Raw genomic sequence first — 19,242 nt, forward strand, 5'->3', positions numbered from 1 at the left:
CTGCTGTCATTTGGGTTCTGAAAATACCTTCTGATTTACAAAGTGTATTCACAGAAGCCATTGAAAAATAAATAGCTTTAAGAGTAAATGTGCTCGGGCCTCCCTGGTGGTGCAAGGGGTTAAGCACCGCACTATGAAGCAAGCACTGCACTCTGCAACACGAGTTCAAGCCCCAGCTGGCCAGGGAGAAACCCACATGGCGAGGCAGACCTCTCCTGTCTTGCCCGCTGCTCCCCTCAGCAGTGTATTTCAGTCAGTCTGCCTGTTCTGTTCCCTGCTCTGTCTCTGGTGGATCCTCTCACCCCCCACATCTCTGGCCTGTACCCCAGCTCTTACATGCATAAATAAATAAATCTTTAAAAAAAAAAAAGAGTGAATGCTCTCTGAAGAGAAGGGATTTATATGGAGTAGGAAAAGAACTCAACCACTGACCCTCCTTCCAACAGGAGGGTAGGAAGTATAACCATGATCATGGGTAAGATAACTTGTACTGAAAAAAAATAAAATGGAATATTCATAAGTTGTATAAGCCATGGAAACCAAGGTAATAGAAAAGTCAGGATGTAAATGAACAGTCAGTATTTTCAATTAAAAGCAAAAATTAAGGATAATGATGAAGAATTTAACTGAGGAAGTTCTTGGCAATGTGAAAGCATGTAATTTCAGCATATTAATAAGAATAGGGTCATATTGAAGTAGATATTGAATGTTGGGAAGATAAAGGTAGCGGTTGAAACTGGCCATATGGGAATTAACAGTGAAAGAATCTGGGAAATCAGGTGGTTCGTATATGAGTTATTAGAGTAAAAACAAAGTGAATTTTTCCCCCGAAAGTTAATATATTTCTGATTACACCCTGCCAATTACCACCTGTCTCTGGGTAATGGGACAGGAGGACTTTAGCTGTTAGGGAATTTATCTTCTATGCAAGTAGTAAAAGACACTTCATAAGTATAGACATTCTTACAGAAATGGGCCTATCAAAAACATATGTTAATTATATACTCTATATATTCATGAATTTAGGGGAGACTTTTATTTGTATTATTTTGAAACATACGATTTTTTTTTCTATTAATTGTTTATTTTCTTATATTGTTGTTCATTTTTGTACAGTATTTGATTTCTCACCTCAGGTGTAGTACCCATAAATGTCCCATCACCACATCATCTATGTAACATCACTGTGGTCCCTTGTGCTCGTCCCACCCCTGTTTTGAGTCCACTCCCTCCTCCTCCTCTACTGGAAGCCTGAGATCTAAAGTTGCCTATGAGTTTTGTCTTTTTTTTACCCTTTGTTCAGTTTCCCTATATTCCTCCTGTAAGTGATGTCATCCAATATTTTTTCTTTTTCCTTCTCACTTGTTTCACTGAGCATAATTCCTTCCAGCTCCATCTATGTTGCTACGAATGGAATGAGTTTTATTTATTTATTTATTTATTTTTTGATTGTTGAGCAGCATTTCATTATGTGTATATACCACGTCTTATTGATCCATCTTACTGATCAGGGGAAACTACTTTTGAAATTAAAGAGATGATAGAAAAGTAGCACTGTGGATCAATAAAATTGGAACATCCAACTTTGTAGTTTTAGTACAAAAAGTTAAAATAGGTGTAAGGAATCTATTCTAATAGGTTAGCTTCAAAATAATAAGCTTTTTTTAGCATCATTAATCTGATTTTGTTAGATTGGATATGAGAACACTTGCAGTTATCTCACTTTGGAAATGTTCTAGAAATGTTTAATGCTTGGGAGGGAGAGATGGAGGGGTATATATCTCTTAATAACGACTGCCATCCTCCTAACCTGTAATTAAATTTTTTGGTGATAAGAACCTGAGATATCCTGAAAAAAGTGTAACAAATGATAGTGATTTATTGGAAATGGGTATAGGAAAGACTGGATAAATGTGGTTGAACAAAATATGAATAAAATTTAGTGATTTCTTTCTAAATTAAATTTTTAAGAAAATGAATTACTTGTTCTGAATAATGCTGCTTAAAAGAGCTTTTTAATTCTTGAACACATTTTTAATAGTGTGGATTTAGTTTTAGTTACCTTTATAATTTATCATAATTAAACCTCTGTAAATTAAAAGAGAAATATGATTGGGAATTTTGTTATCAGTTGTTGATAGAAGAAAAATATTGTGTTTTCTTTGAAATTATTAAGCAAATTTGTGGTTATATAAACAAACAAAACTACCCATTTTCCTGACTCCCTTAAACAACTATTAGGGTTTTCATTGTTCTCTTCTAGTTTTAGTTATAAGTACTTATAGATGGACTTTTTAATGTCTTCACAACTTTCAATTTGATAAGTATACTGTGATTTTTCTCTCGTTTCTCCTATAGCCAGGCAGTAAAGTGACTCCAGATTTTTCTCTTCAAAATAGTACTGTTTTTTTTTTTTTTGAAGATTTATTTATTTTATTTATACAAGAACTGGGGTACAGGCCAGATTTGCAGGAGGGTGAGAGGATTCACCAGAGACAGCGGGAAACAGAACAGGCAGACTGATGAAATACACTGCTGAGGGGAGCAGCGGGCTTGACAGGAGAGGTCTATTGTGCCATGTGGGATCCTCACCCGCCGGCCAGGATTGAACCATGGCTGCAGAGGCTGCGGACAGCTTCATAGCACGGCACTCAACCACCTGCGCCACCAGGGGAGGCCCCAAAATAGCACTATTGTATATCATTGTTCCTATAGATTTTTATTTCTTTTAAATTATTTCCTTTAGGATAAATTCCAGGAGTAGAATTGCCTGATCAAAGTCATATAGTAATGTGACTTCCCACACAGCTAAAAAGTGACTGAACTGAGATTAGAGCCTGACAGTCTCTACTGGATGTCATGTTCTTGACTAGTCTACTACACTCCTAACTTCAGAGATGTAGAGTTCTTTCTTCAGAGTTCCCAGTGCCATTTCACTGCTGTAAATCATTAAAGTAATAATGCACTCAGTTCATCTATCAAAATTATATTAAAAATTTGCTGTCTGATGATGTGTTGAGGATTCAAAAAAGAGCAGGATGTAGAACCCTGCCTTAGAAGTTTATATACTAAGTGGTAGAAGGAAATAAGTAAGAGGGTAGCTGTGATAAAGTGTAGTAAATTTATATAGTTAGGATGCTGTATGAAAACAAAGAAGGGAGTCATCAAACTCACCTGGAGGAGGGAGCCATGTTTAAAGATGCTCCTAGATAAGGCTGGATTTATTTATATGGCCTGAGTCAGTTCCTAGGAAACCACATAGTAGAGCAAGCATAAAGAGCTTATGTAACGTACTCTGGAAATCAGGTGGCCATCAAGGCTACTGTAGGGTAAGGAAAGATGTCAGGCTTTTCTGCTCTCCCGCCATCAGGATAGATGATGGATCCTCGCGGTTCTGAATGCATGCCTGATGGCGGGCACCTGGATGGGGTGTGGGCATAGGTAGATGGGATTCACCTGGGCTAAGACTGTGCTTTTAAGGGCAGCGTTACCGGGACGCCAGCAGAAGCTGAGAAAGAAGCAGGAGAAGCCAAGAGAGAAGCAAAGAAGCGGAAGCAGAGAACGCCAGAGAGCCCAGAGAGAGTGCGGATTTGCTGGAGGCTGGGAGGACTGCCAGCCTCCCAGCCTCCAGCACCCCTGCCTCCCATGTACCTGGTAATCCCAATAAAAGCCTGCAAAACCACTGAGGACTCCTGACTCCTCCTTTACCCGGTCTGCATGGGATCAGAAAACCTGCTCAGTTGCCATTCCTGCCCTTACAGCTACATAGCACTGTAGGATAAATATGCACAGTTAGAGCTTTCTGAGAAAATTATACTGATATTTGGGACCTAGGCTAAAAGATAATTCTTGAGAACTCCAGAGAGATTTGCCTCTCAGGAGATGCAAGTTTATATTTGAAGGGGATTGAGGAATGGATGAGACTTGAGACTGTGAAGACATTCCCTAAACTGTAAAACTCAGAGGTGGTAGACTTATTTTATCCTCTGGAGATATATTTTACATTCCAAAGAGTAAGAAATGTGGATCTTTGCCTAGGTTTATACTCAGGGATAGCTTTTACCCCCATTTCCAGAGATATGCCATATAGGCAACTGTATTAAACACTTGTATTAATTTTTTGCTGCTGTAACAAATTAGCACAGATATAACACTAGCTACATTTATTATCTTAAAAGTTTTGGAGATCAGAATTCTGAAATGGTTCTACTTTATTAAACTCAAGGTAGTGGTAGGGCCTCAGTCTTCTGAAGGCCTTAGGGTAAAATTCCTTTGCTAGCTTCTGAAATCAGCCTTTATTTCTTGACTGATAGCCCTTTATTCCATCTTTATAGGTAGCAGCATAGCATCTTCTGATCACTCTCTCTGACTTTCACCCTCCTATCTTCTTATAAGAACTTGAGATTACATTAAACCCACCTGGATCACCCAGAATATTTTTCCCATATAGGTAACCATCTTTGACCATGTAAGGTAACATATAATTACAGGTTTTTCAGGATTAGGGCAATGACCTCTTGGAGATGTAGGTAATATTCTGCCTACCACCCTGGCATGTAGCACAGACCCCAATACATATAGGATGACATCTGATCTGGCTCTAATTGCTTTTTGTCCCACTGGGAAGAGTTGAATTATGAGGAATGGCATGGTTATTATTTAAAAAAAATAATATTCAGAAACCTCATGTCTATTTTCAGGATAATTTGAATAAATACAGATGCTAAGAACCTAATTTGCTGGTTTTGAAGGGCTATACTGCTGAGCTGCGTAGGGTCTTAAACAATAAGAACAGGAGAGATCCAGAGTTCTAAAAGTTGTCTGGGACCATCTACTCCTTTAGAATCTCTTACTTAGCTTTTTCCTCATAAGAACTTTCTAGCTTGACTTACTCATTCAAATGGAAGCATTTATACTAGTTTTTCTGTGGTCAGTTTTTTTTCTGTCAGAACAGTATGTACTAAGCTAAAACTAATCTAAAAGCCATCCAAATGTAATTCGGACTTAGGGTTTGGCTCTGCTTTCATCCCAGTGCTTTTCTGGAGTTGGCATAGGAATGCTAATGATAGCAGCCTTCCACAGTAAACGTAGGCACTTGTCTTCTAAACGTAGGCACTTGTCTTCAGTAATGGGACTTACATATGCCCATTTCACAGTATATTTGGATGTCTTCTATATTATAGTTTGTGTATTTCATCAGTCTGCCTGTTCTGTTCCCCTCTCTCGCTCTGGTGAATTCTCACCCTCCCACGCTTCTAACTGTACCCAGTGCTTACATAAATAAATAAATAAATAAATAAATAAATAAATAGGAACTGGGCATCTCAGATCTGGGCTTAGTGGTAGCAGCTCACCTAGACCTGCTGTTGGGAAAGGCTAACGTGTTGGAATTGAATCGTGGCTTTCTAGAACTAACTATAACTTTCCCCTCTGAGAAAGCGTTATATTGTGTAAATACATGCCCTATTATTTCAAGGATTAACTGATGGCTTTTGGTTAAGAGAAATTTTTCCAGACTTAAATTTTAGTTTTACTTGTTCTAAATTGTCACCATCCTTATTAAATAAATATGTACTCGAGAAATAGGACAAAACAATAAAGGAGAAAATTTGGTGTGGAATGTTTATTAATGTACGCCAAGCCATTCATGGTACTGATGCTAGTCTGTTAGTAGCCCTTTCTGTTCGTTTCTTTCTTCCTCTGCTTTTCTCTTGTCTTTTAAATTCACTTCCACATTTGCCCTTCCCTTGCCTTTTCCTATTCCTTCTTTCATTAGCAAATACTGTAAAGATATTCCAGCTAGTTTTTCTTAGTATTGTTCTAGAAGGGGGGGTTTTGTAAATAAGATTAGTCATTCAGATAGTCACCCAAGCGGTCATTCACTGTTAAGAAACTGTGTGTGTCAATAGAAATTGGATTAGCAGGGCCTCCCCGGTGGCGCAGCGGTAGAGCGCTGGGTTGCGAAGCTGCCCGCGGCCTCTGCGGCGCCGGTTCGATCCCCGGCTGCACCCCCGCCACCGAGGAGGGTCCCACATGGCGCGCAGACCTCTCCTGCCGCCCGCTGCTCCCCTCAGCAGTGTACTTCAGTCCTTCTGCCTGCTCTGCTCCCTACTCTGGCTCTGGTGAATTCTTTCACCCTCCCGCGCTTCTGACTGTACCCAGTGCTTGTATAAACAAAACAAACAAATAAATAAATAAAAAAACCCAAAAAAACAAAAAACATGCCTCTATTAAAAAAAAACTTGGATTAGCAGCTTAGAAGTAAAGCTAATCTTTTAAATTTGGTACCTCCTATTTTCTTATTTAAGCTAGGAAAAACTGCTTTTCATACTTCTTTTTCTTTGCCATTTTAGGACTTTTCTATTTGGTAGAGATGGAAATCCAAATAAACGGAATGTGCACAATGAAACATCTATGCATTTGTTGTGTATGGGACCTCAGATTATGATATCCGAAGGAGCTCTTCATCCTCGCTTAGCACGCCCTGCAGAAGATGATTTCAGAAGAGCAGATTGTCTGCAGATGATCTTAAGATGGAAAGGAGCAAAACTTGACCAAGGCGAATATGAGAGAGCAGCTATTGATGCGGTTGATAACAAAAAAAATACACCCCTGCACTATGCTGCTGCCTCAGGGATGAAAACTTGTGTAGAGGTAAAACTGTGATTTTAATATTCTGCATAGTAAAATTTGCACCTGGTAATATATAATAAAATCAGTGTTTGTTTTGCTTATCTTAACAGTTGTTTAGTCATTTTTATCCTTTTTGTGATTCTAAAAGAATCATGACCCCTTCAAATTAAGTCTTTGCCTTGTTTTAAGGAAAAATTAAAAACAAATCCAGTTACCAGTCTTGGAAATAAAATGGAATCGGGAATAATTAAAAATTTGCTAACATCCTTGAAAATAACAGTCATTTGTTAGACATGTTGAGAGTTAATTTTGGTAGAAATACTTTCTTCATTTTTGCTGATTTTTTTTTTAAGAGCCAGTTTATAAAATGTATGCATATTGGATATAGCAAATCTTGGCAATTGGGACTTATAGCTATATTGCCTAGAATTGATCAGTTCACTACACAAGGTGTAAATATTAGTAAATACCATTTAATTTACTGGGGTATTTTTTAACACCTTGTAATTTTAAAATACGCTGGGGTTTTTTTCTGTTTAATCTGCATTAAAGTGCTCCTGAATACACCCAATATGTATGTATTGAATTTTTACATATACAGGCTTAGATAAAATTAACAATATAATATGGGATCTTAACTTATAATTAAGTGTCATTATTTATAGTATTATCAACAGAATAGATTTTTCTAAGCTACAGTCATGTCAATCCATATATAACTCATAGAAATTTATATGTATATATGTAGTTAAGTAGGGCGCATTAGAGATTGAATCACAATGTCTACATTACCAAAAATATAGCCCTAAATTGAAAAAGTAATGATCATCTTATCTTCTGTTTACAGCTATTATTTGTAATATTTGTTAATCTTTTAGAGTCTTTGTCACTTCATCTCTTGGATTTGTGTCACCTTTGCCCAGTGGTTAGTTAGTGACAGTCATTAACATGAGACTTTTTTAAAGAACACTTTCTAATATTGATTCACAGTATGGTAGAAGAATATCCTAGGGTTTCAGGGAGAGGAGGTATTAACAGCATTCCTGAGGTGTTTTACACAAGCCTTTTCATATATTGCTCTATACCACCCTCCTATAAAAGAATCCCCACTGTAGTGACTTAGTATTATTGATAGGACTACATGGTATTTCTTAAGCAAGTTTGAGTAGAAAATAGCTGTTTATTGTGATTATTATTTTAATTATTGTTGAGGTGACATCAGTTTACAAACTTTCGAGGTGTAGAATCACACCTCTTCAGATTCCTGTCACTACATCACACTGCTACCAAGGTACCACAGTCCTCTATCATGGTCTGTTGTGTGTCCCCTCCCCGAGTTGTTCCCCCCATCCCGCCCCTTCCTATCTTATAGCCTCAATTTCAGACTTATTTCTAAGGTTTGTTATTAGTTTGTTATTTTGTTTCTCTGTATTCCATACATAAGTAATACCACCTGGTACTTTCGCTTTCTGACCTATTTCACTTAGCATTAATCCCTCCAGTTCTATCTGTGTTGTCACAAATGGTAAGAGTTATCTTTTTCTTCAGTAGTTCGGAAATATTCCACTGTGTGTGTGTATGTATGTGTGTGTATATATATATGTATATATATATATATATATATATATATATATATATATATATATATGTACACCATATCCTCCTAATCTATTCCGCTGTCCTTTGACACTTAGGTTGTTTCCATACCTTGACAATTATAAATAATGCTGCAATAAACATAAGAGTGCATATATTCCTTTGAATAACTGTTTTTACCTTTTTCACTTTGATGCCTAATGGTGGTCTCATATGGCAGATCTATTTTTAAGTTTGATAAGCATCCATACTGTTCAAGGGAAACTTTTTCTCCACATCCTCTACAATACTTGTTGTTTCTAGTCTCTTAGATATGGGCAATTCTCACAGGTATGAGACGGTATCTTACTGTGGTTTTGAGTACGTTTCCCTAATGATAAGTGGTGATGAACATCTTTTCATGTGCCTGTTTGCCATCTGTATGTGTTCTTTGGGAAAGTATCTATTTAACTATTTTACCCATTTTTTGATTGGGTTGTTTTCTTTTTGTTGAGTTGCACGAGTTCTTTATATATCTTGGATATCAGCCTTTTGTCAGATGTGTGCTTGCAGATATTTTCCTCCCACTCAGTTGGGTGTCTTTTTGTTTTATTGATCATTTCTTTCACAGTACAAAGGTTTTTTAGTTTGATGTAGTACTTTTTGCTTATATATAATTTTTTGTCTAACTATTGGAGACAAATCCACAAAGACATCACTGAAGCCAATGTTGTGGAGTGTTTTGCCTGTGTTTTCTTCAATACCTTTTATGGTGTGGGATCTTACCACCATGTCTTTAATCCATTTTGAGTTAATTTTTGTGTAAGGTGTAAGATGGTAGTGTAGTGTCATCCTTTTGCATGTGGCTATCCAGTTTTCCCAATCACAATTTGTTGGAGAGACTTCTTTCTCCAATATATACTCTTGGCTCTTTTGTCATAGATTAATGGTCTGTTGATGGACTCTCAATTTTATTCCATTGGTCCATGTTTCTATTCTTGGTCAGAGATAATAATGTTTCAATTATTATAGTGTTTTTTTAAAAGATTTATTTATGCATGCAGGAACTGGGGTACAGGCCGGAGATGTGGGGGGGGGGTGAGAGGATTCACCAAGGACAGAGTGGGGAACAGAACAGGGAGATTGACTGAAATACACTGCTGAGGGGAGTAGCGGGCAAGTCAGGAGAGGACTGCTGCACCATGTGGGTAGCTCCCTGACTGGGGATCAAACTCATGCTGCAGTGGCTGTGGTTCTTTCACAGTACTGCACCTTAACCCCTTGTGCCACCAGGGTAGCCCAGGGTATCATACTATAAAAACCACACCATTTGATGACTTCATTTTCTGTATTCAGAGAAGTTTGACCTAATGTAAAGTATCCCTTTGATAGAGTACTGTAGATTTTAGTTATATTTATCTTAGTTTTCATCAACAAATTTCAATTTATTATTTTCCCCATGTAAAGCTATCTTTAACCTTCTATATATACTCGACTGTAAACTTGCCAACTTTAGAACAGACATACTTTTGGTAGTGTTTACTATTAATTAAAATTAAAAAGTTTCCCGGGGAGGGATATATATCGTAATTTCCAGAGACTTACTTTGTTTTCTAGTAACAGTACATTAAATAAAGGCATTGAAATGTATAACTTTGTAATTGTACTTATTTTATTTTTTTTTTTTTGTGGGACCCTCGCCGGTGGCCAGGGATTGAACTGGCGCTGAAGAGGCTGCGGGCAGCCTCGTAACCCAGCGCTCAACTGCTGCGCCACTAGGGAGGCCTTGTAATTGTACTTCTTAATACATTAATCTTCTGGTGTTTTAAGGCCAAATTCTTAAGGACCTCTATCTATGGAAATACATCTTTTGTAGCTGTTGAAAATGTCTTTCTTTGTATGTTTATGGACAGAATTGATGAAGTTGACAATTTCATATGTGCATTTAATAATTTAAATTTGCTGTGGCTCATTATTTTAAACCATTTATTGTTCTGAAATGAATTATTTATTTTAAAACTTCTCCATATAATTGTGTTTCATAGTAAATTAAAGGAATACAAATACGCATGTCTATCTACACACACAGGCCAGAACTTTAGACCTCTTACTCACAGAGTTCTAGGAACTTCCATGTGTGAAGGTAATGGTGACTACCTTCACCATTATGTTATAATGGCATACCTCACCCTGATGTTTCTCATGCTATGTTGCTGCTTAGTTGGTTTTCTCATGTGGATATTACAACAGTCTCTCAAATTCTGCATTTCCAAAACTGTACTTGGTCTTCTGTATTCACTGGCTTCTCCTCTTGACTTCCTTGTTTCTATTAATGATTATAATGCTATTATAATGCTACATATCTAGTCTTGATACCTAAATTTACTTGGGACTGTTTTGTTTTGTTTTATTTATTTATTTATTTATTTATTTATTTATTTATTTATTTATTTGTTTGTTTATTTTCATTAAACCCATACCATACATTTGCAGAATAGAGCTCAGGTTCTTTACTCTATTTTGGCCAACCCTTCCTTTTTATCTCTGTTTGCTACTTTCTAATACCAGTTTTTGTATGCAATCCTTGTTTTGTTATATTTTTCAGAACTTCCTCAAGTAAGAAAATTTGAAGTTTTACAAATAGTAGTCTTTCAGAATTATTTATGAGATAAAAGTAATGCTGTGCTTGTTTGAAAATTGGAAATTTTTAAACATTTATTAAAAATGATGTATAAACAAAGCCCCTCTAAAACTAATTTTTTCATATCTCAAAGAATTGTTCTAAGAGTCAGCAAACTATTTTCTATGAAAGACCACATAGCAAATATTTTAAGCCACTGCTCAACTCTGCCCTTGTAGCAGTTGTGAGGTTGAAAACAATTGCAGGCAATGCTTAAACAAATGAGCACAGCAGTATTCCAATAAAATTTTGTTCATGAACACTGCCATTTGAATTTCTTACAGTTTTCACAGATCAAAAAAAATTTTTAACCATTTGAAAATGAAAAATAAAATATTTTAGTTCATAGGCTAAATGGAGACAGCAGGCTAGGTTTGACCTGTGGGCCATAGTTTGCAATACCCCCCTATAGTCTATAGAGAATAGGAAGAGGAAAGCAAAGATGATTTCTGTAGCTTATTTTAAGTATATAAAATAAAACTATGTGCCACAAGTCCTGAATGCTATAATTATACAAGGAACTTTAAAAATACTATGTAATGTATGCTCAGTGTACAAAAGTGGAACTCCATTAAAACATAAGTCCTATAAAAATTAACACAATAAATAATACACTTTCTTCTTAGTTGGTGAGGTGGTTTTTTTTTTTTCTTTCTCTTTTTAACTTTGGATTAGAGATGGACTTTGGAGGCGAAGGATGGGCTAGATCTATTAGCATGACCCAATTAAAAGACCAATGATTTTTCTCTCCTTGGCAGACTTCCCTAAAACAAGTCTTGTCATCAGTCCTCATTTAATTTATATTAGTACTTCACCTGTCAGTGATCCAGTAAATGGTTGATATGACAGAAGTCACTGTTTTGTTTTTTTTTTTTTTTTTTTGAGATTTTAATAAGGGTTTTACTGAATCTGTAAATCAGTTTAAGGAATATTGGTGCTTTTATTGCCAAGTATTTCTACTCATTTTGATGCTATTATAATGGCATTGTTTCTTTTTTTATTTATTTATTTATTTATTTTTTTAATTAATAAATTTTATTTTTATATTCCCCATACAATTGCAATCCCCCCATTCTGACCCCAATCCCTCCCTCCCGCCCCCCACCCCCAAAAAGTGTCTCTGGTTCATAGTTTTTGTTGATTTTGATTTTCACTTTCTTATAGTTATTCATTTTCGGAAGTAACTGTTTTTGATAGTGCATCTATTTGTGAGGGCATTTTTTTAAATGAGTGTTATCTTAAGATATTTCTACTTGTTTATAAAAAACTTTAAGTGTAGCCACTTATCCTCAAATCAAATGGAGGTCACTAGAAAACCAAAGGTGGAAAATCACTTTTCCTTTTATAGCACAGGGCCTATTTGACATTTTGGCAGCTCTCAGAGCATTTCACACTTCATTGAAAAGCCATAAAAACCATTCACAGGTCTGACTGAAGAGATTTACCTAATTATGTTGTGTTTTTATCACCTAGAGCTTTAAAACTGTGAAAAGAATACAAAAATTGTAGTCCCAGCTCAGCAACTAAGTAACTTTGCCTACTTGGCCCTTAGTTTTCTAATTTTTAGTTAAGGATGGTATGATTTTATTATTGCCTCCAAAATACTGTGATGCTAAGTACTGTTCTAATTTTGCGGGGCAGTAACTGTTACAGACATTGAAGAGAGGGAAGGAAATATCATTTTAATTTTACTTACCCTGGGAGATTTCATGAGTATTAGTAAGATTTGAGTGGGTAAATTTTCAGCTTAACTGTTTGGAAGAGCTTACTCAAAACGTGGCCCTCAGACCTGTAGCATATTCTTGGGCCCACCAGACCTCCAGATTCTGAATCAGAATTTCTGAGGCTATACCCCAGGAATGTTTTAATAAACAAATTCTCTTGGTTATTCATTTGCAGGCTTTGAGAAGAATTGTTCTAGATCTCAAACATGTGGATTATAGTATTTTGCAGAAAAGTGATAAAGACAGATGATTTAAAATGAAGATAAATGCCATAACAAGTAGAAAGTATTAAGTACTGACTTCAGAAATTTGGTATTTATTTAACAGAAAATTGAACCACTCATAATTTTTGATTGGAGAAATGCTTTTATGAAAGTAAATATAGTGAGAGTAGCCTAATGGTTATATTGTAGAATAGATTTGAATGGAGTACTTCAAATCAGTCTCTCTTAAAGTCTTGTTACACAAATAGTCCTCAGACATTTCTCATGAACATTTGGAAATGTTATAGGACAGGGAGAGGGGCAGCCCAAACCCCGCAAACCTGCCTATTCTAAATGGGTTCTGCCATCTGCTGCATCAACAGAAAACATAGGAGACTTTAAGGGGAAGGAACTTTAATAAAACTAGGAAACAATACAGGAAAGGCAAATAATCTAGTTTCTAAATCAAGCACCCAAAGTTACCCATCCCCTCGTGGGTAAAAGTCCATCCATATGGGATTGGCCCAGAGCAAGGCCCCAAAGCCTGCCACAAGTCTAAAGCATCTTCCAGTGGGGACCCACAGCAAAGGGTCAGAAACAAGCAGACAAGCCCGGAAGGAAAAGAGCAAAATCAACATCAAGATAAAAGCTGCCATTGTCACCTCCCCATGGGTCTCACCCACATCTGTGTCACCCAGTCCACGACCAAAAGACAAGCGCAGTTTCTTCACGTGTCTCTAGGCTCCATGCGCCTCCTCCAGGTCTCCTTCTGGCTCCATCCTGCTTCCTTCCTCCGTTTCTTCTGCAGCTTCTTCTCTCCCTGCTCAGCTCCACCCTCCCTTGGGTGGGGCAGGGAACCTCCCCCTTTCCTGGGGACCACCCTGTTGCAGAAACTTGCTGAAAATGCAGATGCTCAAACTTCATCTTAGACCAGCTGAATCTGAATCAAGCTTCCAAGTTGATTCTCCATTCTTGGTTAGAATGGAGAAGAAAGCAAGCAAGGAAGGCAGAGAAAGATAAAAAATGATATGGACTTTAACATTTAAAATTAACAATAATGAGCTGTATTTGGATGTAGCATTTTCTCTTTCCAATTTTTCCACATTTTCTATATGAAATACTTAGGCAATTGAATTTTTTTTAAAATTTATTTATTTATGCATACAAGAGCTGGGGTGCAGGCCAGAGGTGTGGGCGGACGGAGTTGAGAGGATTCACCAGAGACAGAATGGGGAACAGAACAGGCAGATTGACTGAAATACACTGCTGAGGGGAGCAGCAAGCAAGTCAAGAGAGGTCTGCTGTGCCATGTGGATATCTCCCTGGCTGGATATTGAACTCATGCTGCAGTGGCTGCAGTGAGCTTCATAGGTTGTGTCTTAACCCCTTGTGCCACCAGGGAGGCCCACAATTGAAAATTAAGATTAATGGACAAGAAACATGATTAAATGGTAATTTTCTAGCCATTACAGACTTTTAGAATTGTATCATTATTTTGTCTTTTCTCAAGATTATGTAAGCCTAATTTAATGATAGACCCCTGTAAACTAATACTTGAAGAGGTTAAATGACTTGTCCAGAGTCACCACCCATTTAGATTATGGGTCAAAGGGTTATGGAAGAATTTGCCTTGAATAGTAAGTCCTACCCTACCTCTAACAGAAAAGAGAGGCAGTATAGATGAACAGATATATTGAGATGTGACGATCTGTTGTTTCTTTTAAGGTAGAAAATTTCATATACTACCAAATGTGTGAGATAAACTAAAAACACATTTGAGTAAAATAATCCTCTTTACTTGAGAGTAAGGAAAATGATACGTAGTTGAAATGCTTTGTTTGATGCATTAACTACTACTTCAGAACTCTATATAACTCTCTTTTGCAAACAAAACACCTAACTTTGTGCAGCAACATTTTACCAGACATCTTCACCTAATGACATCTTTTACTTACTGGTTTTCCCTACCTTATGCCCCAAAGATCAACAAGGTGAAAATAGTTTTAAAAATGCACTCTTCCGGGCCTCCCCTGGTGGCACAGCGGTTGAGCGCTGGGCTGCGAAGCTGCCTGCAGCCTCTGCAGTGCCGGTTCGATCCCCGGCCTCCGGCGAGGGTCCCACATGGCACAACAGAGCTCTCCTGCCATGCCCGCTGCTCCCCTCAGCAGTGTATTTTGCCAGTCTGCCTGTTCTGTTCCCCGTTCTGACTCTGGTGAATTCTCTCACCCTCCCATGCTTCTGACTGTGCCCAGTGCTTGTATAAATAAATAAATAAATCTTTAAAAATAAAAATGTACTCTTCCAATGTCAGACAATACTGCTATTATCTAACTTATACACTGAAGGTATAGTCTGTGCTTACTTTACCTGCCAACACAAATGTTACAAACATGGACTTTCCACTCCATTTCATGATAGCAATGTGTCCATGGTAGAAGTGAGATACAGAATTTTGTAGTTCCCTAGTCAGACTCATTGGGAGATTCCTTACAAAGACAGATTAACAGTCAAGGCAGGAAATCTCACCCATATGCTAAAAACTGTGACAGGTGACTCTAAATAATTGACTTTCTTTCTAGACACCCTATTTTTTTATGTGCCAAATAATGGCAATCTACACTCCAGCATATCCTTTTAAGAAGGGATATACTTTCCTCCTCCCTCCCCCCATCAACCCTAGTACCTCTTTTCTCACCCCTCCCTCTTAATGTCAGAAGCCTCACTTCATTTGTTAGTGTCTGCTAGGTTTTCTTTTAATATTTTGCTTTGTCACATTGTCTACTGTGTAAACATTTAAGTACTTATCTTATGTCATTTTGACTTGCTTTACTACACATAATTCTCTCAAATTCCTTCCATTTTGCTCTAAGTGGCAACATTTTATCTCTCCTTATTACTAATATTCCGTTGGATGGATACAGCTGATCTTTGATCTGCCTCTATCATTGGGTTCTTAATGCTTCAATAAATGTTGTAGAGCATATATTTTTTGAGTTGGTGGTTTCAGGTTGGATAGATGCCCAAGAGTAGAATTTCTGGACCATATGTATTTCTATTTTTGTTTTATTAAAGATAAATCCAGATTCACTTTCCAAAATAGCATAACCAATTTCCATTCTTACCAATAATGTAATAAGGTTCCTTTTCCTCCACATCCTCTTCCAGAACTAGGTGTCAGGACTCTTTTAATACATGTATTTCTCACGTGTGAGATGATATCTTATTGTGGTTTTGACCTGTATCTCCCTTATTAAAAGCAATGATGAGCATTTTTCTATGTGTCTATTAACATTCTGCATATCCTCTTTGGTGAATTGTCTGTTCAGATCTGCTGCCCATTTATTAATTGGGTTCTTTGTTTTTAAAAAATTGTTAAATTTATTAAGATCTTGGTATACCTTGAATATTAACCCCTTCTCAGTAGTGTAATGTGTGAATATTGTTTCCCTTTCAGTAGGATGTCTATATATTTTTTGTGCTGTGTAAAACTTTAATTTGAAGCAGCCCCAATTATTTATTTTTGCTTTTGTTTCCCTTGCTAGAGGGTTGACTTGCCAAAAAATCTTTTAAAAAATCAACATTTTCTTCTATATATTTTACTGTTGCAGATCTTAAATCTAAGTCTTGGATACATTTAAAATTAATTTTGTTCATGGAATCAGTGAATGATCCAATTTCATATGGTTACCCAGCTTTCCCAGCATCATTTGTTAGAGACCCTCCTTTCCCCATTGTATGGTCTTGGCTCCTTAATCATGAATTAAATGTTGATATATACATGGCTTTATTTATGAAATTTTAATTCTCTTCCATTCACCCTATTGTCTATTTTTATTCCATGATCATACTGATTTTATTACAATTGTTTTATAGTATAGTTTAAGGTTAGGTAATATGATGCTTCTGTTTTCCTCAGAATTGTATTTGTTCTGCAAGACTGCTAGTGTTTCCCAATAAACTTTAATATTTTTTGTTCAATTTCCTTGAATGATTTTTTTGGCATTTTAATAAGGATGATGTTAAATTTATATATTGTTTTTGATAAAATAGTCTTTTTTACTATTTTGACTTTTCCCCATCCATAAGCACGGAATGTCATGATCTCTATTCTTTAATAACATCTTGAAATTCTCATTTTTAAGTCCCTCGCCTCCTTGATTAGATTAATTCCTAAGTATTTGATTCTTTTTGAAACAATTTTTAATGGAATTATTTTCTTAATTTCCTTTTCTCGTTTGTTTGTAAAAATACAACAGATTTTTGTATGTTGACTTTGTAATCTGTCATTTTGCTGTATTCATTTTGTTTCTAGTAGTTTTTTAATGTTTTGTATAGGACTCTTTAGGGTCATACCCACCTCCAACTTCCATCCCAGCCCTGCACCTTAAGGAGAGAGTTTATTTGCCTGGTAACTGAAATAAAAAATTTCTGTAACCAGGTTTGGTTTTGTTTTTTTAATAAGATTTATTTATGCGTGCATGCAAGAACTGGGGTACAGGCCAAAGGTGTGGGGTGGTGAGAGGATTCACCATAGAGTGGGAAACAGAAGAGGCGGAATGACTGAAATACACTGCTGAGGGGAGCAGCAGGTGAGACAGGAGAGTTCTGCTGCGCCATGTGGGTTAGTTCCCTGGTTGGGGATCGAACTCATGCAGCTAGCTTCATAGTGCTGAGACTTAACCCCTTGCACCATCAGGGAGGCCCACCAGGTTTGGTTTAACAGGCCAAGATCTTAATTGCCTGACAAACGATGGGGAAGGGAGAACTTGTGTTCAAAAACACCTTCTCCTCATCCTTCCCCCACTCTTCACAGAGGGATTCTCTTTAATCTAGGAGACTGGTCCATCATAAATTAAGGGTAGAGTCTTGATGATCATGCTCAGAGGGTCTCCTTTTGTACCCAGCATTCTTGCACATACCCCTTTTTGCTGCATGGTACTCAGTTGCCATTTTGAGGATAACTGGTTGGGTTTAGTTCTGTGGTACCCATGCTCCTATTTCACATTGCTGTGACAAGGCAGAACTTAATGTAAACATTCTATCAGCATATCTACCTCACACTTATACTTCTATTTCCTGTTGTGTGATTGCTCTAACTAAATCCTTTTGTACTAAAGAGAGGCTGTGATAGTGGGCACCCTCATCTTGTTTTATGTTCTTCGGAGCAGCATTCACCCCTTGTCTGTAACAGGTGCTCCAACATTAGTAGCTATTCCTATCACTTATTTTAAGGAACATTCAAAACAGTTTTGTTATTTGCACTTAGGCATGGTGGTCATGTTAAGAAGCTTAAGCCTTGGACATTGTATTGTATTCATTGTATTGTCATTCCAGTTCTATGGGTCTACAAAAAATTCATCTGCCCTCTGTTAAACTCTGTAAGAACCCAGTAATAAAATAGAAGCAAAAAAGACTAGAAGGGTATAGCCATGAATGGATTGCCAACAAAAGGACCAACAGAAATCTCTGATAAAAAGAAAATTTAAAAGGATTTTTCATGAAGTATCTCAAGTTTTAAAATGGACCTGACAGGGGCCTTCCTAGTAGTGCAAAGGGTTAAGTCTCAGCACTATGAAGCCACTGCAGCATGAGTTCAGTCCTCCCCCAGGGAGCCTACCCACGTGGAGCAGCAGACTCTCCTGTCTTGCCCACTGCTCCCCTCAGCAGTGTATTTCAGTAGATTTGCCTGTTCTGCTTCTCTCTCTGGTGAAGCCTCTCACCACCTGCATCTCTGGCTTACATCCCAGTTCTTACATGCATAAATTAATAAATCTTTAAAAAACTAAGATGTAATTAATTATATTTAATGACCACATTCCTGAGTTCATTAAAGTCACTTTCATTTTATATTATTGCAGTTTTAACAATATGAATAAATAGAAAGTTGTTCCAGTAAACACTTACTAAAGAACTATTTTTTTTTAAAGGTTTATTTATGCATACTGCTGGGTGGGGTACAGGCTAGAGGTGCTGGGCATGAGAGGATTCACCAGAGACAGAATGGGGAACAGAACAGACAAATCGACAAATACACTGCTGAGGGGAGCAGCGTGCGAGTCAGGAGAGGTCTGCTGCACCATGTGGGTAGCTCCCTAGCTGGCCGGGGATCGAACAGGTGCTGTAGAGGCTTCAGACAGCTTTATAGACTGTGTCTTAACCCCTAGCGCCACCAGGGAGGCCCCTAAAGAACTATTTAAAAATCCTGGCGCCTCTGGCTTTCATTATCATGAATTTCATTGCTGTTTTCTCTAATTTCTTTGGACTCCTCTAATTAGAGTAGAATGCAGTTTTACTGTGAAGCAGTGCAATGAGACTGCAGTTACATGAAAGGGAGTATTTGGAGGTGATAATGTCTTGAAACATAAAGATGTAATTACTCTCCAACACAATGGAGCAACTTATCTATGAAAGTAGTGTTACTGTTTAT

At 37.2% G+C, this 19,242-nt stretch overlaps 1 protein-coding gene across 11 annotated transcripts in view; it reads left to right on the top strand.

The window, feature by feature from the left end:
- ANKIB1 (ankyrin repeat and IBR domain containing 1) overlaps positions 1-19,242 on the top strand; it is a 210,620-nt gene that overhangs the window by 127,914 nt on the left and 63,464 nt on the right. For all 11 annotated transcript variants that reach the window (XM_054692328.1, XM_054692331.1, XM_054692327.1 and 8 more), the window contains one exon: positions 6,354-6,654. In XM_054692328.1, the coding sequence (XP_054548303.1) occupies positions 6,354-6,654 (301 nt within the window). The remainder of the gene's footprint in view (positions 1-6,353; positions 6,655-19,242) is intronic.

The sequence above is a fragment of the Talpa occidentalis genome, unplaced genomic scaffold (assembly GCF_014898055.3).
Source record: "Talpa occidentalis isolate TD23 unplaced genomic scaffold, MPIMG_talOcc4v2.1, whole genome shotgun sequence".
Taxonomy (NCBI): Eukaryota; Metazoa; Chordata; class Mammalia; order Eulipotyphla; family Talpidae; genus Talpa; species Talpa occidentalis.